The following is a 17875-nucleotide window of genomic DNA, read 5'->3' as shown; positions in this document are numbered from 1 at the left end:
TCATTTCTGCAGTTCTGTTGTAAGATAATTCAACTAATTGTACTACGCGATGAGATATTGTGCGATTTTGAGTATGGGTAATATCTCCCTGTAGAAGCGAGATTCTACATAATCCCAGAATCTAGCTTTGGCATGTTAATATATTTTGACTATGTTGTAAGAATAAGAAAAAATAAATCTTGCAAGCACTGATGAGGCTTGAGGGTATCAATGGTGATGGGGGACATTGACCGAAGGTTACAAGTGACCGATGCATTACCATAAAGTAATATACAGTAAGAAGGAACAAAAATATTATATCATATATTAAGTGGCAATCCTATTATTTTGGTATGCAAAGAAAAAAAAACAACATTTCTCATCCTATAATGACTGTATCAACGTCACTTTCTCTACCTACCACTGTCTTAAAGTAAACATTCCATCGTAGTACACCTACTATATTTCCTGTGTTTAGACGTTTTTCACTTTTCAATAGCTTCGTAAAAATAAATGACTCAACGACTGCTGGTAACAAGTCTGAATACACAATTTCTGGTATCCTCTTAGATAAACGCTGTCACCATTTGACTAATATGTTTGAACTTGTTACTGAAACAGTGCTTTATGAGGTCACCTTAAGCAAGTGTTTCACACTGATATGTCACCTCACAATGAAACTATTACATTTGCATCTTTGATCATTTACATATACATAGGTTCAGTCAAAACCTTCAAAGATTTATACTTCTCAATTATAACATATCACAGATAAATACATGCCACTACCAGAACTGACAGTTATCATTTAATTTATGTAAATTAAAAACTGTCATTTATTGTTTAATTATTAAGCTTAATATCTAGCTCCCCGAGTGACGTTAGATTCCGGCTGTGAGGCTTGCCCGCCATTGTCTATACTGGTATATTAAAAGAAAGTCCTTACAATGCAACTGTCATTCAAAAGTTATTTATTATAACACAAAATACATGTAAAATTTTCAATATAAATCATTAATAATTTTACTCGTTATTTTCATAATTTTGAAAAACAAACAATAAACACATTATACTTATATAAATTACCTGAACTGCATTTCAGTTTTTCTTCCAGCCAACATTATATTCACAAAACATCCAAATCCACTTAACATATCTTATGAAATGATTGAATTTCTCAAACAAACTGTCTTAAAATATAACTGAAAAAGTTTGTTGTCATTTTTTACATAAAACTTTTATACATTGAATGTTATAGGAACATTCAAATTTCTACACTTTCTTATAATCTGGACTTAAGTAAAAATGTTTGAATATTGCAATAAAACAACCTGTAATTTTATATACATTCTATTGACGAAAATTAAACAATTTCACAGTATTTTAATATAATCCAATTATCTTACAATACAAATAGGTCACACTTATATATAAAAACTATTACAAGTAATCTTTTCCATAAACAACCTTCCTATCTATATAAATAACATACAATCAAGCCACTTATTGACTGACCTTTAAATATACATTTATTTCCATATATAATCTTATTAAAACAGTAAACCCTTAACCTGTTGGAACCAAGTGATCAGCCTTTGCCACCAGTATAGAGCCAGGCCAGCCTGCACATCTGTGCATCCGACCAGGCTCTATACTGTTGGCAGATCAACTTTTTTTATTGATATTGAAATCCCTTGAACTTGGAATGGACGGTTTCAAATTCAACAAGAAACATGGCAATGCCATGAAACCAGGTTTTCAATTATCACCATTGTAGATAAATATGTTGTATTTGAAATACAAATACATTAAGCAACAAACAATGTAACTATGTGCAATGTAAAACATGAATAATGTAGGAGGAATTGCCACTGAAGAAGTGTTCACTATATATTTGATAACAAAGCTTCTGTGAAAGTTTGGTCAAAATCCGTTGAGAAATGTAGGAGAAGTTGCGCACGATAGAAATTGTTCACTATATATTCTGTATAAGGTAAAACAAAGGGCCATAATTAGGTCAAAAATTATCCAATCACAAAACCCCGACAATATGTGCCAGGGCACTTGATGACAAAGCTTTTGTGAAAGTTTGAACAAAATGCGTTGAGAAATGTAGGATGAGTTCAGCACAGAAGAATTTGTACACTATATATTGATAATTCTGTATAAGGAAAAAAACAAAGGGCCATAATTAGGTCAAATATTATCCAATCACAAACCCCCGACAAAATATGTGCCAGGGCACTTGATAACAAAGCTTCTGTGAAAGTTTTGGTCAAAATCCGTTTGAGAAATGTAGGAGAAGTTGCACACAATAGAAATTTTTCACTATATATTCTGTATAAGGAAAAAAACAAAGGGCCCATAATTTTAGGTCAAATATTATCCAATCCCTGACAAAACCCTGAACAATATGTGCCAGGGCACTTGATGACAAAGCTTCTGTGAAAGTTTGAACAAAATTACGTTGAGAAATGTAGGATGAGTTCAGCACAGAAGAATTTGTACACTATATATTGATAATTCTGTATAAGGAAAAAAACAAAGCGCCATAATTAGGTCAAATATTATCCAATCACAAAACCCCGACAATATGTGCCAGGGCACTTGATAACAAAGCTTCTGTGAAAGTTTGGTCAAAATCCGTTGAGAAATGTAGGAGAAGTTGCACACACGATAGAAATTTTTCAAACTAAATATTCTGTATAAGGAAAAAAACAAAGGGCCATAATTAGGTCAAATATTATCCAATCACAAAACCCTGACAACATGCACCAGGGCACTTGATGACAAAGTTTCTGTGAAAGTTTGGTCAAAATCCGTTTAGAAATGTAGTGGGAGTTCAGCACAGAAGAAAATGTTCACTATATATTCTATATAAGGAAAAAAAACAAAGGGCCATAATTAGGTCAAATATTATCCAATCGCAAAACCCCGACAATATGCACCAGGGCACTTGATGACAAAGGTTCTGTGAAAGTTTGGTCAAAATCCGTGGAGAAATGTAGGAGGAGTTGTGTACAGAAGAAAATGTTCACTATATATTCTATATAAGGAAAAAAAACAAAGGGCCATAATTAGGTCAAATATTATCCAATCGCAAAACCCCGACAATATGCGCCAGGGCACTTGATGACAAAGCTTCTGTGAAAGTTTTGGTCAAAATCCGTTGAGAAATGTAGAAGGAGTTGCGCACAGAAGAAATTGTTTACGCCCGCCCGCCCATCCGCCCACCCGCCCGCCGACATACCTCAATCTAACAACCAGTTTTTTCCCGCCCGCCGACATACCTCAATCTAATAACCAGTTTTTTCCTTTGGAAAACCTGGTTAAAAAAAAATGCCAGATCCATTATAGAAATATAGTTGGTCAAGGGTTAATTTTATTATTCTTTACCATTCACAAAATTATTTCATTTAAAGCTGTCCATGGAAAAAAAACTATACTATGTATAGTAGATTCTGCAAAAGCTTTCAATGCTTGCTCTACCTTAATTAATTAGGCTAACTGAGGCTTCACTTGTTCTGAGTGCCCATTTGTGAGCTTGAGGTATTTTTAATATTATATTTAAACTGCACAATCAGCAATTTAGACTACAGAGATGTCATAAGCTGGCTCCAGACTGCAGGAAACCATGTCACACTGAGGTAATCATTGTGACTCTTAATCCTTATTGTAAACATATCTCTAATAAAAACATTAAAACTAACAAAGTATAAATAAATATTATCCCAGTGACACTGTTATGCAAAAACTAAAACTTTTATCCATTTCAATAGAACAATTGTTTGTTTAAGGAATTATCAACAGTTTTCAATAATATTTATACAAATTTATATAAAACACCAGCTGGTGTTGAACACTACCTAAACTGTTAAAGTTGATAAAATATTTCACTATATCAAATCTGTAAGTCATATAAGTTTAAATCTTAAATTAAAGCCTTAACCAGACTGCTAGAACCAACTAGAAATGTGTCATCATGCCACGGATGCCCCCCGCAAGCAGCCAAAATTTCAGATGGTGCATTAATTATTTTTTCATTTTAAGTTCAAAGCCCTTAAAACTTTTCAATGTTAACACAAACCATTTTCATACAATGTTCAAGGCACTGAAATTATTCAGTCTTAACCTTTTAAAAATAGCATATTGCATATTTGTAGCCAAAAATAATGGCTAAAAGTATGATAGCTGAAACTGAAATTCAAAATTTTTCAATATTCAGGAAAGATAAGTTTGTCTAAAATCATTGAACCACAACCAAAATTCAAACTGCTTATTCCTAAGATGTATCTATATTATTTTCAAAGTGAAAGGGACATTAACTCTGCAAAAAAATCATCAAACCATGACCAAATTCCAACTTGACCTGCCCATTCCTTTGACATATCCATATGTCAAATTTAAGTTGAATATGTAACACTGTTGGTAGATAATGAACAGAAACTGTAAATTTCATATTATTTTCAAAGTGAAAGGGGCATTACTCTGCCAAAAATCATTGAACCATGACCAAATTCGAACTTGGCCTTGGCATTCCAAAAAACATATCCATATGTCAAATTTGAGTTGAATGTGTTGTACCATTGGGGAGATAATAAACAGAAACTGAAAATTTCATATTACTTTCAAAGCGAAAGGGGCATAACTCTGCCAAAAATCATTGAACCATGACCAAATTTGAACTTGACCTGTGCATTCCTTTGACGCATCCATATGTCAAGTTTGAGTTGAATGTGTTGTACCGTTGGGGAGATAATGAACGTAAACTGAAAATTTCATATTATTTTCAAAGTAAAAGTGGCAATGTAACTCTGCCAAAAATCATCAAACCATGACCAAATTGGAACTTGACCTGTATTTTCTCATGGCATATCCATATGTCAAGTTTGAGTTGAATGTGTTGTACCGTTGGGGAGATAATGAACGGAAACAGAAAATTTCATATTATTTTCAAAGTAAAAGGGGCATAACTCTGCCAAAAATCATCGAACCATGACCAAATTCAAACTTGACCTGTATTTTCTCATGACATATCCATATGTCCAGTTTGAGTTGAATATGTTGTACCATTGGGGAGATAATGAACGGAAACTGAAATTTCGTATTATTTTCGAAGTAAAAGGGGCATAACTCTGCCAAAAATCATCGAACCATGACCAAATTCGAACTTGACCTGTATGTTGTCATGACATATCCATATGTCAAATTTGAGTTGAATGTGTGCAACCGTTCTTAAGATAATGAACGGAAACTGATGATGACGGAATGACAGGAAGGACGGAAGGATGGAAGGACGGAATGACGGAACAGGGTAACACTATATGCCCCGGCCATTACATGGCGGGGGCATAAAAAAGTGATGAGACTTTAAATTGCCATCCCCATATATAGGGCCAGGCCAGAGCCTGCACATCCATGCAGTCTGACCAGGCTCTTAGATACTGTTGGCTGACCAACTTTTAAATTTCAATCTTGATATCCCCAAAATTAATAATTGACAGTTAAATATGGAAGGTGGACAAGTCCAATTAAGAAATTCAGCCAGTTAATGGTACATTATAAACAATCCCATAATTAGGTAGGACTTAAAATCAGGGTTTCTATAACAATATCGGTTATTTGAATCAAACTCCGAAATTTGAAAAATAAGAACTTAACAGTTACATTTATAAAATATGCCAGCAACTATCATCAATTCTAATCATGCTTGAACAATTGACCAACAGACTGTAGAATCATGAAAATTTAATTGACTATTGATTACAAAATTCAAATTTTTTTTTTTAAGACAAGATCATTTAAACCACACAGCTGCATATTTTTCAAAGTGACAGCTGTACACGATTTACATGTAACAGAATAGAAGAAAAAAAAAAACAACAACATTTTTATATTAGATGATAAAACTAGCACTTGATGGTAAAACAATTCATGAAATATCTAGAAAAAACAAAATCAAAATCCCTTAACAAAAATGAAAATGTTCCGCGCTTGGATTGATTCAGATTGCTCATGGACGATAGTGGTAAGTGAAAGCTACCGCCCACGACCCCAAGCACCTGCTTAAAGCAGAATTAACTTTATTATTATCAAAGTGAAATTTTTTGCTACTAAAGCAACACCAGACTACAGATCTGTGCAGAGTCTACACTCTACAAAAAGACTGTTCATCTTTTAACATTATCAAACTTAAAAACCTCTTACATTAATAACAGAATGTTTCAAGTTAGAAACAAGAGAAAACTTAGTCAATTGCACAAATTTGAGAAAAGATGAAGATAAATCATAATGATAATAAATAATAATGCCTTAAAGCGATAAAACTGTGAATAGTTAAAAAGCTTTACCTTTATTTCATGTACGTCTGAGACTTTTATTGTTGTATTGATATAAATCCCACAATGAATGAAAAATATAAATTTCTTTACGTTTCACAATATGATATCACTTGGTGACAGTCAGACGTCTCTTATCATTCAATATAATGTCTTTAATCTACCACCTTTTATTATATCTCATTTAATCTTTACATTATTTATCAACGCTATCTTGTCTCGTGCAAGAAAAACAAAACACCACGCATACGAGCATGAATATTTTAAGACAACTGTCAATATACAAGTGAAGTTTTACTATAGTGGACTAAAGAACCCTACACGATATCAATTACAACTTTCAAAACCTAGCCCTCAATAAAAACTGGTATTATATTGTTCATGTTTTGTTAGGCTGAAAGAATAGAAAGTCATCGGATATAACATTATGTTATTTAGCATTAATTCTTAATGCCCTAAAGGTCAGATAATTATCACCAAAAAACCATTGACACTTATAATGGTAAAGTTGCTTTCATTACTGAGCGTTTTATATTAAAAATATCATGTAGATTAACACATTAAGATATTCCTATTTGATTATAGATCTTAAGCTTAATGACATAACCTTTTATGGTGTATTACTGAATATTTATATAATGACCCTCCTGAATAGTCCTGTTGTACATCATATCAAGTTTTAATATAACAGGAGCTTTTGGTAGGACAGGATGCTCGACTTTTCTTTGCTTTGTTAATAGTAAAGCAATTAAGATCCTTGATAAGTTAAAAAAGGGCCATAATTCTGTCAAAAATCCCTGTTTCGAGTTACAAGCCTTGGTCAGGCGACTTCCTATTATGCTCTCAAGTAAGTGTGTGAAGTTTCCCTTTAGTAGTTTTGTAGATATGGACTTGAATGTGTACAAAATGGAAATAAAGTTGTAAAAGAATTGCTTAACATGCAAACATGAAAAAGAGTAAATTGCAAAATAAGATAAATTCATTAACTCTTGCTACCATTTAAAATCACAAATTCTTCCTAAAAGAGTAATGCAAACTGAAATTTCTTGCCAAATTTATCAGCAGAGATAGAACAGAGACGGTATAAGACAGGCCAGGTGCAAGTTTTTCAAAGTAAAACAACTCCCACAACAATTGGTAAGGATCATTACAGTAGAATTTATATGAACCTTATAGCTCCTGACAGTATGATATATTAAAATTTAAACAATTCAACAAACCTTTGTGGTTTAATGAGAAAAACCCTTGAGTAAAGACATAAAGAATTCATTGTTCATATGAATTCCAAAATATGTAAAAGTACAATGAAAGTTAAACATTTATACGTTTCATTTCACTTGAACATTTCTAATCTACCAATAAAACTCCTTAAGTCTCTGGGTCATGCCATCTACCAATATCTTTATTTAGTTCAATGATTCAATAAAAGGCCGTTACAAATTAATCTGCCCAATTACTTGTGTGCCGATAAGGTTCCAAAAATACAATACAAAGTCAACATTTACGCAAGGTCACTCGTGTCACGTAAACAATACACGACCATGTATAGACTTTCATTTCTTATACTTGATCCTGGATACAATAAAGTTAAGTAAAACCCATTGATCCTGTTTATCATAAAAGATAATATTTCTGATCAACAGGAGCGTGCCTTAACATTTTCACGTTTTTATTACATTCATTGCAAACTTTAAATACCAAACATGTTTTCCTTCTAAACAGAGAATGTAAACAGTTTTTATAACCCCCCTGTACAATATTTGATCTAAGTTATTTGGTCCGAAAGAAAAACATACTTCGAGACATTAAACTGGAATTAAAACTTTTTCATTCGGTAAAATAAATAATATCAATAAAAATTCGGATGAATTTAAAAAGTCTTCTTTTAATACAATAGGCACCAAAGCTTTTGATAAGAAGGAATAATATCCTAACAGGACTGGTTATAATACTCAAATTTTCTCAATTGTATAATTTCAATTAAGTTTTATGTTAAAAGGCAAATACCAGTTTTTGTGGCTTTAAACTGTTCACTTTACATTACATAAATAACATTTTATGTCCTATATTAACTTCTATTTTACAATAGTCACAATATAAATTGAACTGCACAGTACATAACATCATGTTTTTTCAATAGAAATACACTCACAGTAAAATATATAGTAGAAAACCTTCACTTTTTGGGGGCTAAAATGTTCAAGAAATATTAGTGTTTGATATTATTTCTTTTTCCAACACTGCAGTATTGAACTGGAACACATTTATTCTGGTTAATTGGAAATATAAACTTTTGGTGTTCACAAGGTGAAATATATTTCGATCTTACACTAAACTAAACAATTTTTCTTTTTATTATATGCAAAGAAACGTTTAAAAAAACATTTTAACCTAACAGTAAATGAAAATCGTGCCAAATAATAATACAATGTCATTTACGTTGTCACGTTATTAAGTTAATTTTCAATACTATGCAACAGGCTTTAATTCAAAACAGTGAAAAATATCAAATTGATAATTTCACAGATATGTTTCTATAAACCACTGAAAAGCATGTAATAAAAGGAAATAATTTCAAACACTAAATAGGCTAAATTTAATTAGTGACCATCTATGAAAAACAAGTTGACCAAACAGGCAAACCATTTTTGCACAATTGAATTTTGAAAATGTATACTAATGAACACTAACTTAATATACACATTTTGCCTTACATTATCAGACCTAAATTAACACTCATGCAATCTGACCAGTGCAATATGACCAGAAACTTACTATCTGACTGTTCACTCTAAACTTAGTGCTTGACAGTTCACTCTAAACTTCCATCTATGTATCAATAATTTGCTTGTTTGTTTTTTTCTGTTTTTTTTTTTACCCTGATTTCAACACATTATTTGTAATATCTTGGCAGTTCAGCCACCTAACTGGCTTCCCTGGATACCTAACCAGCAATTACCAATTTCTCCACAAGTAAGAGACAACTACTCCCACATAATTTCTGAGAGACACATGAACATTAGACTCAATGTCTTTAATCAATTATGGCGGAGTAATTTCACCTTGCAAGAGGATCGAATCAGCGATAACTAATCAGATGCCCTCCCTATCGGGCTAAGTAGCTCACATCAAAAGTTACAACTCAGACATGTTTGTTTCATTGTTCAATGAGTCAGGCAAGTTTTTGAGCACATGTAAAAAATCATTAGTTAAGACTTAAGCAGCAAAAAGTTTTTTCACTTTTTCACAATTATTTGCTAAGACATTGTATATGATTATATTCTCATAAGCCACAGGCTTTCACCTTGAAGTTTATTATCATAATTTAACGATGTCAAGGGTCTTTCTTCTCCACTGACCTTATTTTCACATCAACTGTACGAGCATTAATTTAATTAAAGGGAAGTAATTGAGCTACACACTGCCCTGAAGGTAATTCATCAATTATAAAATAACAAGACTGTGCAATCAAGGCAATGAATGAACAGATGTTGTGTAAATATGTGTTGTTGTTTTTTTACTCTTCAAACTTTTTCATTTGACAAAAGAAAGAAACATCCAAATTAGATTTTTACATTCTTAGATATCATGTAAATAGTAAAGAAAGGATAAAAAGGACATCATTGTTCATTTAACAAGTTTTAACTGAATTTTTTGCAGAAAATAAATGTTTATTTTTTTAAAACAACAATCAATAAATTATTTATGGGGTGACAGTGGTAATTAAATAAAATTGTAGTCCTGTCATGAATCTGACAATTTAGTTTAAATTTTTCAATTGCCGCAGTTGACAAATGATTGATAACTATAATCATTTAAATTCTTGTCAACAAAAAAATCTATATAGTTGCACTAGTCTTGTCAGTTGTAGGGAGTAGCAGTTGCTTGGGTCAGTGGTACAGGTGTCTACCTCTCAGGTTATGAGCCATACTTCTAGTGTGACTTGAGAATACATGCTTACTTCATAACCGAGGTTACACAAAAAAAAAATACTCCATTAATCATCATGATATAATTCACTTGGATATGAACCATTGAACCTTGGTTATGACTTGACAATTACTGGTTATAAATAAGTTTACATGCTTTCTTTATAACGTAAGTTAAATAAATAAATAATGCTCAAAACCAATCATGCTATAATTTAGAAAAACCACAATGTCATCAAAGCTTTGAGTATACATATCTGTTTAAAGATTACAATTATGAAATTTGTTAGGTATAGTATAACTGATTCTGAAATAAAACCTTACAATGATAAACTTACTACTTTGCCTTTTATTACTTTCTAAAACAAGATTGCATTTGAGAAAAATGCTATGCCACCGCATTAATACAATACTAAATAGTAGTGTAGGAACAGATTTTTTTTGTTTCTATACAATTTTAAAGATTGTCATAATGTATAGATCCCTGACCTTATAAATAATCTAATTGTTATTATTAGATTAGTGGTTAAATCTGTGGTTAACTCAATAAAAGATCAGAGTAGGAATATATCAATGCACGAGAGTCTAGTGGATTTGGTGGTGAAGGTCATATTTCACACAGCCTAAATTTCATGACTACATCAAAGGACAACACAGTAAGACACTTTGTCAAAATCTAGGTCAGCTGAAATCAAAGTTCACTTTACATCTTAATCTGTGCACATGGTTCAAATTTCATAGCTGTACATCAAAGGACAAGAAAGTAGGTCACATCATCAAAATCTAGGTCACCTGATATCAAAGTTCAATTTTACAACTAAAACTGTGCACATGGTCAAAATTTCATTGCTGTACATCAAAGGACAAGAAAGTAGGTCACTGTCCCCTTGGTCAAGGCAAAATTTTGGACCCAAGGGTTTAATTCAAAACAATCTTGATACAGGTCCACCAAACAACATTTCAAGTCAAATATCTAAGCTGTAGCTTTCTCCCATTCAGAAAATATTTGTTTTATTTTCTGTTTTTACTATATGTATATAATGAGAATCACTGCCCCCGGGAATGGCCAATTTTGACACCAGGGGAAAAATTTGAACACCTTTGGTTGAGGACCTATAGATGATATTATATAGCAAACATCAAAGCTCTATGTCTTGTACCTTCAGACAAAATTTTTTTTTATTTTTTACTATATGTAAATAATGAAAATCAGTGACCCCAAGGGCGGAACCAATTTTGACCCCAGGGCTATAATTTGAACAATCTTAGTAAAGGTTCACTTCGCAAAGTCTCATGCCATATATTTAACCTCTAGCCTATGTCAATTCAAAGAAGAAGATTTTTCAATTCAGAGAAGAAAATTTTTCAAGTTTTTACTTTATACATATAAGGAAAACAATCGCCTCTGGAGCAGGGCAATTTTAACACTAGGGGCATAATTAAAACAACTTTTGTAGAGGACCCATAGATGATATTATATACCAAATATCAAAAGCTCTAAGCCTTGTACCTTCAGACAAGAAGATTTTAGAATTTTTTACTATATGTACATAGTGAAAATCAATGACCCCTGGGGATGGGACCAATTTTGACCCCAGGGCTATAATTTGTACAATCTTGCTAGAGGTCACTACACAATGTTTCTTGCTAAATATCTTTAACTCTAGCATTTGTAAATTAAGAGAAGATGATTTTTTTAAGTTTTTTTACTATATACATATAAGAAAAACCTATGGCCCCCGGGGCGGGGCTAATTTTGACACTAGAGACAAAATTTGAACAACTTTGGTAGAGTACCTATAGATGATATCATTTAACAAATATTAAAGCTCTAAGCCTTGTACCTTCAGATAATAAGATTTTTTTGATTTTTTTACTATTATGTATATATTGAAAATCAATGACCCCCAGGGCACGGGCAATTTTGATCACAGGGCTATAATTTGAACAATCTTGCTAGAAGTTCATTTCTCAATGTTTCATTCAAAATATCTAACCTTTAGCATTTGTCAATTACTAGAAGAAATTTTTATAAGTTTTACTATAAGTTTTTACTATATATATAAAAGGAAAACCAATGACCCCCGGGGCGGGGCAGATTTTGACCCCAGGGCTATAATTTGAACAATCTGGGTAGAGGTCTACCAGACAATGCCTTATGCAAAATATCTAAGCTCAAGGCCCTTTGGGTCTTTACAAGAAGGTATTTTAAGTTTTTACTATATGTACATTTAGTGAAAATCAATGACCCTCGGGGCAGGCCGATTTTGAACCCAGGGCTATAATTTGGTAAATCTTGGTAAGGGTCTACCAGACAATGCCTTATGCAAAATATCTAAGCTCTAGGCCTTTTGGGTCTTTACAAGAAGGTATTTTAAGTTTTTACTATATTTACATATAGTGAAAATCAATGACCCCCGGGGCGGGGCCGATTTTGACCCCAGGGCTATAATTTGAACAATCTTGGTAGAGGTCTACCAGACAATGCCTTATGCAAAATATCTAAGCTCTAGGCCTTTTGGGTCTTTACAAGAAGATTTTTTAAATTTATTCTTATAATTCCTTTTGGTTGCCATGGCAACCAGATTTCTGCATGGAATGAAATTCTTTGAACAACTTTGGAAGCCCTTCACCCAAGGATCAATCCTGCCAAGTTTGGTTGAAATTGGACTAGTGGTTTTTCACAAGAAGATTTTTTAAGTTCACTATATAATCTATATAACACACACACACACAAACAAACAAACAAACAAACACACACACACACAGGTGAATCGCTATATGCCACCGCATCGCAGATGCTGCGGTGGCATAAAAATAACTTCAACTTTTTTCTCTATTTCTTTGACTTTGAGGACAAGACACATGTAAAGCGTTCAGTAGAATTACATTACAAATAACTCATTTGTTCTATAGACATAACATTTCATGATTTTATAAGTACTGTACTGTAGGGTGGTGATAAATTGCAGTGATGACAACTGCTAAAGAAAACCAACAAAAGTGATTTTTTTGGCATCATGATCACCTCATTGAGTTTATCCTGTTGTTTTGGGGGCTGTTTTTGTATTTTTCTTTCCCAATATAGATTACTTACCTTGGCTTTTGTTTCAAATTCATCAAACTCTTGTATAAGATCATCCACTTGTTTAACACTATCACCAATCTCCTTCATCTTCTTCTCTAACATGTCTATATTCTTATCACAGATTATCTGGAACTAAAAATAACCAAAACTGGTCTATAAATAAAACAGAAATAACCAGTCTGCAATCCTTATACAGAATCTGATAATCTGGACATAACCAGTCCATCAATGGAAGAAAAATAACCAGTCCATTGATGAACAACAAAATATCAGTCTATTATCTACAATTCTTTTTTTTCAGGACCTTTCATTCAAAATAGAGACATTTACAGATACAAAGCTACCTATATATATTTGACAATAACCTCACCAGATGTTATCAAGCAGAAAAGCTTGCAAGGTGGACGGATTGCTTGGCAATTCATAGCACTTGTTAGTAAAGAGAGCTTAAGTAATGCAGAAATTTTCAAAATTTCACACAAGGGGAATAATTCTGTAAAAACCAATGATTCAGTTATGGACATTAGTTATTTACTTTCAATCCTGACCTATTTAAGTTAATGTGTGAAGTTTCAATGAGAAATGTTCAGTGGCTGGGAGGGACTTACATATGAAAGCATGAATTAAAAGGAAGTTTATAATTATATTTTCAGTAATATGAAGTTAACACTAGACCATGCACAGTGCTAATTGACCAGTAAAACAATTTTCAAGGGGTAATTTTTAAATCTAGAATATACTGGCACTTCAAATAGAACGAGGGTGCATAACCTACAATCCAAATATATTTTTACAGTATTATCAAGATAAAAGGCAATCACAATATCAACCAAACACCAGTTGTGTGCCAAACATTTAAAACTACCATTTACAAATCCCCAAATCATGTGACTGTATTTTACTATGCAGTTTTAAGTGTCTTCATACCTAAACAAAGCTGAAATAAACAATTCATAACCAATCTGAAGATTAATATTAAAATTGCTAATCTTTACCTAAAATTAAAAAATAAACAAGCACATGCTTTTTAAAGATAGAACTAACATAAATGAATAAAAAATAATGCATCAGCTCTACGTATTGAAAAGGAAACAAAATGTATGACTTAGCACCTTTACATTATATGGAATTGAAACTAGCCACAAAATACTTAAGAATAACATAGCATACCTAAAATGGGGAGGGGTCACATAGAGGCCCATGTCAAACTAAGATCAAATGGCAACTGCCAGAATTTACTGGTAAAGAATGACACCTGGTGTCCATCCAAGCATCATTTTATCACTTAAGGCATGAGCAGGCACCTGAGTAGAACCACCAACCTTCCCTCAGCTAGCTTCACATTAAAGAATTCAAAATCCCTGGAGAGACTTGAACCCACAATTGCCAGCTACGTTTACCACTCACCCATAGACTTCCTCTACTGCTTTGTAAGAAATTGGAATATTCTATGAAAAGACAACTCAATATTTCAACAGAAAATGATGTGACATACAGAGTTCTGCCCCTTGGAAAAAAAATACAGCAAAAATTCGTACCAATTTAAAATTCTCCTCAAATTTCCTCAATTGTAAAGACTGCTGCAGTTTGGAGTGATGTTTCTCCCAATACTCATCAAATTTCTTCTTTGTTTCTTCCAGCTGCACAATCAATCTGAAACATAAACATTATGACATGTGAGTGATTGTTTAGTGGCTAAGGTGTCTGTCCCTTAAAACAGACATTGTGAGAGTTTGTGCCCTACTTGCGTCATAATCGTGTTCCCTCGTACATATATTTAACACTAGTTCTAGTCAGTTTCCAGTAGACTCAAAGGTGATTACAAGTTGAGCTTGCCAATATGAGATTTAACTAACTGTTGTGTAAACAGATGTCACCCACTTTGCTGCATAGGGAGAGCAATGGATGTGTAATCTAAGGTTAGCTGGTTCAATCCTTGGGCAAGGTGTAATTTCTATATAAAAATTGACCTTGAATATTGAGACTTAAATGGTGCTTTGTATCTCACTGATGAATCAGAATTCACATGGAATTAGAAGTTGGTCATTTGGAGAGAAAATGGTAACTACTGGTTAGTAATTATTAGGTTGACTGTCTCAAGAAATATAACCATATAGGTGTTAAAATCAGTATAAAAACCAATCAATCAAACAAACTTAAAAACATTGAACATGATATGTTGCATCTTACAAACAAAAAAAACTCTTTATATTTCAGGAATGGACCATGGTGTCTGATATAACATGACTGTACTATATATCATAAAATTTAATGCACTCTAGGATTAGACTAGAAAATTATCTTTTTTCCCTTGTAAGAGTATAAATGTGATAATTTTGTGCTCAGACTAACACAACTATGTAAAATGGACTAACATTTTGGCAATGTTATGTAAGATAAGATGAAGTATTTGATAAAAGACTTAAAATACTTGTAATGTATGATATAATGATTTTGTTTCAAATAATTGTTCCAAAAGTGAAATTTTTCAACATGTACAATTTAAACTCATTAAAGGAACTCCAATGAGGTCAAAAAGCCTAAAAACATAAAATTTGAGAATCAGGCTGTGAATATAATCAGATACAGAAAAATAGCCCAAGGGAGGTTATCACCTTTCAACATCCAGAACATGAGCCAAATGTACAAGCGGAGTCCTCTCATTATCTCCCTTTATACAACTCAACAAAGTTTGCCCATGGAAGCTTGATGACTCCAGGTCTTCCAGAAGCTCTCTCCTCTGAGCAGAATGTTCGCTGATCTGTTTTTCCGTCCCAGCAACATCATTTGGTGTGCACGCTATCTCCATCTTTTTTATCAGTTCAGTAAGAGATAAGGCTATCTTTTCAGTATTGCTGCTAAATTTCTCGACAGCCTGTAAAACAATAGTGACACTTTAATATACATCTGCATTATAGCAACAGTATCTGTATTAGAAAGTTATTGCCCACATAAAGTGAAGAGCCAAACTAGAACTTGGGAAACCATCCAGTTTCTGTGAAATTTCATATTATTAGAGTCATTCCGGTATAAAAGAAGTTTCCGCTGTAAATACCTGTACTTTATACACCTTGAAACATAAAATGAAAAATTTATGTAGTCCATTTCAACACTGATTCTTATCTATAGACATATCTCATAATTAAACAGGAGTTTTCTTTTAATAATTTTCATTTAATAATTTTCAAAGTTTTTACAATAACTATTATTAAACTTAATCTTTTTTGTTTGTTTGTTTGTTTGGTTTTATGGCACACCATCATAGTTTAGGTCAAATGGCACCGAAACGGGAAACATGATTTTGCCTAACCTTGAGTGTTATAAATTTCAGGTCAAAACCACCTTACCTGCTGGAGCTAGAAGTTGGATAGACTCCAGTTATTGGAATCCATGTTAGCAAGGATAAGCAGTGGCTGCAATTCTTATGCCTCAACCCTTCCAGGCAATTCTCAGCAACAAGGGGCATTTAAACTCAATCATTCACGAGAGGGCAAGAAAATGCAGTCAGTAAACCTAATCATTTATAAGGGGGCAAGAAAATTTTAGTCAACAAACTTTATCATACATGACTCATGAGTTTGAAGTAAATGTAAGTCAATCTCAACACATCATAAGGGGGGCAAGTAAATCTAACTCAGCAAAATTAACCAATCATAAGGTGGCAAGTACATTGTAAATCCAAGTCAGCAAACATTACTATTCAGCCAGAAAGGCCCTTTTAAATGCTGTTTCAATAAGAAAACTTACACATCTGTTTTGTGTCCACTCATTGGCATCAAACTCTAAATTTCCTCCCATATCAGGTGTTACAAATTCAGGGGCAACATAGTCAAACATTGCCTCCGGACTGTCAAGGGAAACAACCTGAAATGAAGATAGATTGTTGCAACAGGATAAATATTTAGCTTTTCAAAATTTAAAAGTTACCTCCAATAAAATGTAGGCATATTTAAAAGAAAAAAAAGCTATTTATCTGAAATTTGTGTGAATTAAAAATTGCCTTGATTATAGTATTCTATTCTGATTAATTTAGACATTAAAGTTTTTGCACCACAATGACAATGACAACAACAATGCAGCCGTCAAAATAGCTCGACTTTTTCTTCGGAACAGTTCTTTGGAACATACAAGGTCAAAATGTATGAGAAAGACAAGAAATTTTCTTAATGTGATATATTTTTTTTACTAAAAATTTGTACTGAGTATAAGGTAACATTTTTATCATATGTGTATTAATATTGACAGTTTTAATTGATCGAAAATACCAATTTCAGAAAAAAATTCAGACTTTCATAATATTCCGCAAGTTCATAAAGTATTAGTGATTAGTGATAAAGAAGTGATAACAACATTACAATGCAAAAGTGAACAATTTATGCATACTTTTATGATTGTTCTAAAATTATAACAGAACACTAAATTTAAAATAAGCATACTTTTTTAAAAGCTACATACATAATAATATTATGCATTAAATTCTCAAATCAGCAATGGACCTTAACCATTTGAGCAATCAGTTAGAGGGGTTAAAAGATTGAAAT

At 32.5% G+C, this 17875-nt stretch overlaps 1 protein-coding gene across 1 annotated transcript in view; it reads right to left on the bottom strand.

Moving 5' to 3' along the window:
* Window positions 1-17875, bottom strand: part of LOC132747555 (guanine nucleotide exchange factor DBS-like) — a gene marked incomplete at its 3' end in the record, with an annotated part of 72617 nt that overhangs the window by 24604 nt on the left and 30138 nt on the right. The window contains 4 exon segments of the mRNA XM_060736965.1: window positions 13344-13466; window positions 14873-14987; window positions 15950-16209; window positions 17082-17198. Coding sequence (XP_060592948.1) covers window positions 13344-13466; window positions 14873-14987; window positions 15950-16209; window positions 17082-17198 — 615 coding nt within the window.

Source organism: Ruditapes philippinarum, unplaced genomic scaffold (genome assembly GCF_026571515.1).
Source record: "Ruditapes philippinarum isolate M1 unplaced genomic scaffold, ASM2657151v2 ctg2618_1_1_1_1, whole genome shotgun sequence".
Taxonomy (NCBI): Eukaryota; Metazoa; Mollusca; class Bivalvia; order Venerida; family Veneridae; genus Ruditapes; species Ruditapes philippinarum.
The sequence above is the reverse complement of the archived record's forward strand: the minus strand, read 5'-3'. Positions and strand labels throughout refer to the sequence as shown.